The sequence below is a fragment of the Octopus sinensis genome, linkage group LG14, assembly GCF_006345805.1.
Source record: "Octopus sinensis linkage group LG14, ASM634580v1, whole genome shotgun sequence".
Classification (NCBI taxonomy): domain Eukaryota; kingdom Metazoa; phylum Mollusca; class Cephalopoda; order Octopoda; family Octopodidae; genus Octopus; species Octopus sinensis.
In genome coordinates this window covers 50721870-50729369 of record NC_043010.1, presented here as the reverse complement: position 1 = coordinate 50729369, position 7500 = coordinate 50721870, and the positions used below count along the sequence as shown (strand labels likewise).

At 32.6% G+C, this 7500-nt stretch overlaps 1 protein-coding gene across 7 annotated transcripts in view; it reads left to right on the top strand.

Annotated features, from left to right (window-relative positions):
• The window catches only part of LOC115219345 (protein slit-like), a 20525-nt gene that overhangs the window by 12860 nt on the left and 165 nt on the right, over positions 1-7500 (top strand). For 2 of the 7 annotated variants that reach the window (XM_036509021.1, XM_029789506.2), the window contains one exon: positions 6421-7030. In XM_036509021.1, coding sequence (XP_036364914.1) covers positions 6421-6647 — 227 coding nt within the window. In that variant the 3' untranslated portion in view covers positions 6648-7030. Of the gene's footprint in view, positions 1-6420 lie in introns of all 7 variants that reach the window. The other 5 variants (XR_005001927.1, XR_005001923.1, XR_005001926.1 and 2 more) reach the window with 5 other exon arrangements.

The following is a 7500-nucleotide window of genomic DNA, read 5'->3' as shown; positions in this document are numbered from 1 at the left end:
TATATATATATATATATACATTTAATAATGAGGGAGATAAATTGAATATTAATTTAATTAATATAAATTTAAAACCAGTAGCCTAGCATACAAAAATTGAAAAATCAGAGAAAATTCTAATACATGTGTAATTTAAAGGCTAAAAAACCACTGAGTGGTCAGCGTATGCTAGAAGTAGATCACCAACGATCAAACTACAAAGAAAAGAATGTTCTCTAGAGAAAAATTCAGCAGACACCAGATCAATATGTGGGCAAGACAGATAAAAATTATAGTTCTGGTGTCTAGAGAACATTCTTTTCTTTGTAGTTTGATCGTTGGTGATCTACTTCTAGCATACGGCTGACCACTTAGTGGTTTTTTAGCCCTTTAAATATATATAATATATATATATATACACACATGCATATATATATATCCCTTATACTCATTTGTTCATTTATTTTATATACCTTTTCACACTTAATGAGCTGTGGTATTTGAAACCTTTCCTTATGCCAACCTTAACCTGTTTCTTAAGTAACAGATCTCTTATTCTGCATTGCTTTGAAGCCTGAATGTGAACAGATATGTTGACCTGAGAAACTAACAACAGCACGAGCCAAAGCATTAAACAAATGATCTTAGATGTAAGCAAATGCACTAGCATACGTGTAAATGTCCACACACACCACACACATACATACACACATACATACACAGAAATGTCTATATGATGGTCTTCAGTTTCCATTACCACCAAATTCACTCACAAGGCTTTGGTCAGTCTGAAGCTAGAGCAGAAGACATTTTCTCGAGGCTTACCCAAGGTGCTGTGCAATGAGACTTAACTTAAAATCACATGGCTTGGATGTGCACATCTCAGTCACACAGTCATGCATGTGCTAGGTGTGCAACAAATTATCATATAAGGTTGTGGCTCTGGATAGTATCCAAGTGTCTACCATCTGAAGATACAATCCACGCTCAAGTTAACCCATTATAATTTTCAATTGTTCATCGAAAGAAAGAGGAGGGAGAACGGGAATACTCATGTGTGTGTGTGTGTGTGTTTTAGAGATAACATGAGAGGAATCTCATCGGTGGATGAACTGAAAATTCATACCTTATCTGCTTTGATCTTCTGCTCATCGCATACTTGAATGAATGAATGATTGATGAATGGTATGAATGAATGATTGATGAATGGGATGAATGATTAATTACTAATTATTCTTCTAATTAATAATCTCACCAATCAATTAACTATCCAGACTGTCACTTAAACAATTACCCAAACTGATTAATTAACCAAACAACAAAACAAAACGGAAAAAATCTTCTGTACATTAAAACTAATTGGTCAATCAAGTAAAAAATCAAGTAATTAACCTCCCAAATTACTAATTACACAAACAAAACAGGTAACTAATTAATCAATTAAGTACCTTCTCAACCAGACCAACTTACTAACTCATGTCATTAAATTTTAACTATCTAATCAAACTAACTCATTAACAAACCATGTAAGTAATTAACCAAACTAAATGAATAATTATTAAAAGGAGCATCTAGTTTTTTTTATGAAATTGCATCATTGGTTAACAAGAAGAATTATTCAATTCATTAATGGAATAGTGAATTTATTAACAGACTTATGAAATTGGTTAACAAAACTTGTAAACTGATTGACAAAATTATTTAACAGGAACAGTCTTAATCAGAGATTTAGTTGCACTGTCAATGTAATAACATATAAATCTAAAATAACCAAGAACAGCCTTATTAAATCAGTAATGTAACACTGAAGTAATCATATGTGAAACAGAAGTCAACTTTACCAAGCCAATCCTTGAAGTAGTGCAGAAACACTACATAGGCATGAGTGGAGGTTATTTAAACAATGGTACTTCAATTATATCATGTCTTTCAAACATATACAAAAGCTGAATGTCTCAAAACTGTGCAGTTATATCTGGTACTTGAATGAACAGGGTTTTTGATTTCAACATTCAGTGGAAGATCTTTGTGAGAAACAGATTTTACAAGAGCAGGAATAAAAGATGTAATTTATGTACAGCTGAGAAGAATTTCATACTTAAAAGCCTTCATAATTCTACTGACTACCTGAATACAAGACCTGAGATTTTTATAAAATGTTGCCACAGGAATTTATTACCACCATCAGGACTAAACAGACCAACACATAACTTTTATTCATTCTGCACACCCTTATCAATAAGTATATCTGTATTGCATGTGCTTTATTTATCTATCTATATATATATATATATATACATACATATATATACATACATATATATACATATATATATATATATATATATATATATATATATATTATATATATATATATATATATAATATATATATATATATGCATTCATATATGCATGATAGTATGTGTATATAGTTCTAGTCACTATACAAACTAATTTCTTCTTTCTGCTTCCAGAATCATTCAAAATGTTTCTCTGTTTTACTTTTATATGTTTTGTTCCTTTTTTTACTTTAATAATTTTGTAGTTATATTTATCTTCAGCAGAGTCATAGAATACGAGAGCGTTGAAAGAGATACCTTTTGTTGTTTTGGTTCAGTGCATTATGAATTGAAATCCTGTCCCTTATTACCAGCAAATATGGTAATAGGTTTGCAAAGCTCTTAAGCAAGCACCAGAGTACTTCAGCCAACCATTCTCATGGCAAAAGAGAATACAAAAGGATCTTCAAGTCCTATGCATTGAACAAACAATAATATATATCTATATCTATATATCTCTCTCTATATACATATATAGTGGAGGCGCAATGGCCCAGTGGTTAGCGTAGCAGACTCATGGTCATAGGATCACGGTTTCGATTCCCAGACTGTGAGTGTTTATTGAGCGAAAACACCCAAAGCTCCACAAGGCTCTGGCAGGGGGTGATGGCAATCCCTACTGTACTCTTTCACCACAACTTTCTCTTACTCTTTCTTCTGTTGGCCTGCTTGCTTAGCCAGCAGAGTGGCATCATTTGAAGGCTAAAACAATGTGAAGCGCATTTGACCACGATGTGTAGCAACATCTGATAGCCTGGTCGGTCACAAGATCATGTGACACACACACACATATATATATATATATATATATATATATATATATATATATATATATATATATATACACACACCATATTATATATAATATATATATATATACATATATATATATAGATATATATATATAGATATATATATATATATATATATACTATAATATATATAGAAGGAAAAGAAATGTGAAAAATACAGGATTCTTTTAAAAGCATTTATTAATTTAACCGGTTTCACTTAATTAAAAAGATTTTCGAAAGTAAATTATGAGGTTTTATGTATCTTCTGTGGTGTCAAAAAAGTGATTGGGTCTTTGACAATAAGAAAAAGTTTGTGGCAATTTTGAGCCACCATCTCTGTATAAAATAGTAGTAACTGTCAAATTCCATCAAGATGCGAGATCCTACAGCCAGATCCGAGAACTATAAATGGTCTGATATTTCTCTGCTCACCTTTTTTTTCCAATTTAAGATGCTGCAAACAATTATGGATTCTAATCACAGTTAGACTAAAACTTTAGCACCCACTGATTGACAAGCCAGCACATTTTATCTTCTGGTCAAAAACATTTTTACATATTTGAATATATTTATTTAAACTATTTTATGACTCATCACAGAGAATACACAAAGCCTCAAACTTTTTATCATTGTCAAAGACTCCTATCATTTGATTTGAATACATTTATGTAAACCAATTTTTGACATCACAGAGGATACACAAAGCCTCATACTTCACATTTCAAAATCTTTTTAAATAAATGAAACCAGTTAAGTTAATAAATACTTTTAAAAGACTCCGGCATTTCAGATTCTTTTCTTTATATTTTTACCCCTAACTTAACTTTATTATTATCATTATCATTATTATTATATTATTATTATTATTATTATCATTATTATTATTATTATCATTATATATACATTCAGTATATTCTGTAAAATTTGATTCAAAGTACCTGTCAAGTACTGGGGATAAATGGTATCAACTAACTCTTTCATTTAAAATTATTATTGTTGTTACTCTTGTTACTATCATTATTATTAATATTATTGTTGTTATTATTGTTGTTATAATCTTTATTATTGTTGCTGTTGTTATTGTTATTATTATTATTATTATTATTATTATTATTATTATTATTATTATCATCATTAATATTATTATTAAGGTGACAGAATCGTTAGCACGCTAGACGAAATGCCTAGTGGTATTTCGCCCGTCACTACATTCTGATTTCAAATTCCACCAAGGTCAACTTTGCCTTTCATCCTTTCAGGGGTCAATGTAATTGATTCATCCCCCTCCCCCCAAATTGCTGCTCTTGTGGCAAAATTTGAAACCATTATTATTAGTAATATTATTGTTGTTGTTAAGGCAGTGGGCTGGCTGAATTGTTAGTATGCTTGGCAAAATGCTTGGTGTCATTTCATCAGTCTTCAGGTTTTCAGTTCAAAATCTGCCAAAGTTGGCTTCACCTTTCATTCTTTTGGGGTAGATAAATTAAGTACCATTTAAACACTGGGGCTGGCATAATTGAGTTACCCATCCCCCAACATTGCTGGCCTTGTGCCAAAATTTGAAACCAGTATTATTGTTGTTGTTATTATTATTATAGTTGTTGTTGTTGTTATTTCACATATGCGCAACAGATTAGACCGGAAAAGAAAAATTCCCAACATTGGGCTACAACAAGTACCCTTAGATGCCAAGAATCTTCCTAAGATCCTAACTGTCCCTAGTAACAGTGTTTCCGGGAGCTGTACTAGGTTTTATGCCTATTTCCTCTATCCATCTGTTCAAATCTTTAGGGATAGTTCCTAATGCACCTATAACTACAGGGACACATTTTACCCACACTTTCCATAGCCTCTGTAACTCAATGGCTAAGTTTTGGTCCTTTACTATTTTCTCAATACCTCTCATATTGATTTTTTTTCTGCATTCAGGACTGTAAAGTCGATTATCTGGCACTTTCTATTCTCTTTATTTACTACTACTAAATCAGGCCTTCTAACTTCTATTACTCTGTCAGCCTGAATGTTAAAGTCCCACAACATCTTATATTTCTTACTTTCTAGCATGTTCATACCATTTATCAGAATGGTCAAATCCTAGCTTTCTACATAACTCCTTGTGGATTATTCTCCTTAAGTTGTCATGTCTTTTCTTGTATTCTTTCTATGCCAGCATGCTACATTCACTTACTACATGATATTATTATTATTATTAAGGCAGCAAGATGGTAAAATTGTTAGTATGCTGGACAGAATGCCCCTTGGTATTTACTCTGTTTTTGTGTTCCAAGTTCAAAATTGGAATCAGTGAAATATGTATCAGATGCGCATTGACATCAAAGTGAGATTTAGCCCCTAGTGCCAAAATCTGACCTATTATTATTATCATTATTATTATCATTGCCTTTGCACAGCTTCTAACACTGGAGATGTACTACAGTGTCAGCTATTCCCTACCAGTGAACTAAGGTGACACCTTATTTTTCGAGCACCTTCCGGAGTATTTGAGCAGTTCCAAGCAGTGCTCCACCTTTATTGCAGCCCCTATTTGTTCCATGTACTTCTCGAGATTTTTGCTCACTGTTCCCAGGGCTCCGACAATTATTGGTACTACTGCTACCTTTTTCATCTACCACAACTGCTTAACTTCCCAAGCTAACCTGTCATATCTCTCAACTTTTCTTTCTTCCTTATCATATACCTTGTTGTCAGCTGGGCATGCTATATCTATGATCCAGCATAGTTTGTTTTCTTTCTCAATTAAGACTATGTCTGGCTTCCTATTCTCTATCTCATGGTCGCACTGAATCATAAAATCCCATAGGATCTTTGCATTTCTATTTTCAACGATGCCTTCAGGTTTGTAGTTGTACCAATTTTATGCTCTATCAAATCCATACTTGTTGCAAAGTGTCCAATGGACAAGCCTGGCTATATTGTCATGGCGTTTCTTATATTTCTTCTGAGCTAGTGGCATACATTGGCTAGTAATATGCCATACAGTTTCACCATTTTGTCCACAAATTCTGCACATATCACTTTCTGCTGTGTTGTCTATTCTGTATTTATTATTATTATTAGTATTATTATTATTATTATTATTATTATTATTATTATATTTTATTATTATTATTGTTATCATTATTATTATTAGAACCTCCGAGATTAAGGCAGTGAGCTGGCAGAATCATAAGCATGCCAGGCAAAATGTTTAGTGGCATTATATTCTGAGTTCAATATTTATTGTCATTACTATTATTATTATTATTATTATTATTATTACATTTCTTTTTATTCCTCTTATTTCAGCACCAACTTGCCGTGACATAGCCTACAAAGAGACCCACAAGGACCCTAAGACAGGCTGCAAATCACGGACCAAGGTGAAATTTCGGCGCTGTGAGGGTTCATGCGGCCGTCACTGTTGCAAGCCGAAGAAAATCAAAACCCGCCGTGTACGACTGTTCTGTGCAGATGGAACCAATTTCGTCTATAACCTACCAGTGATCCGAAAGTGTGGTTGCAAGCGCTGCTGACAGAGGTCACTGCCTGGGGCAGGGGGTTGGAAAGGGCTATATATGTTTACATATAGACTTACACACATGCATACACATATATACACACAGTCATCTACAGATGTGTGGATTTACATATATGCAACTGCATGTGCATGTATATATATATACTTATGCATATACATATATATACGTGAATAGAGAAAATGAACATGTGTGAGAGAGAGAGAGAGGACAAGAAAACGATGGAATAAATGAATTTTGGGTATGTAGATAGATAGATAAATGGATAGATAGATAGATAGATAGATAGATAGATAGATAGATAGATAGATAGATAGATAGATAGATAGATAGATAGATAGATAGAATTGTAGATGAATGGAGAGAAGTAGAATGAAGGGCAAATTAGGGGATGAGAGAGAGAGAGAGAGAGAGGAAGAGAAAGAGAGAGATGGGGGTGGGGGATGTATGAGAATTAAACAGAAACATGAAGAAGAGAGATAAAAATGCAGAAACTAACTTGAAGATATATATATATATATACATATATATTCTCATACACAGAGGTTCAAATACATATGTTCCACAAATGAACACATCTTAATTTATACAAAAATGAAACAAAACAATCTAAATGTGCTCAATAAAATCAATTGAGATTTAAGGATTTCTGAGCTATGACAAGACAAACGTTTAAGTGATCCAAAAGGAACAGATTTGAAAAGTCAAGATTATTCTGTATAAAATCTTATTGATTTCATGATTAATAGTATTGTTCCTGTTATGTGAAGTGTTGAACTTGATATTGAGCAAAATGATGCCGAAAGACTTGCTTAAGGTTTACTGCAAGCTTAATATAACAGCAGCTAGC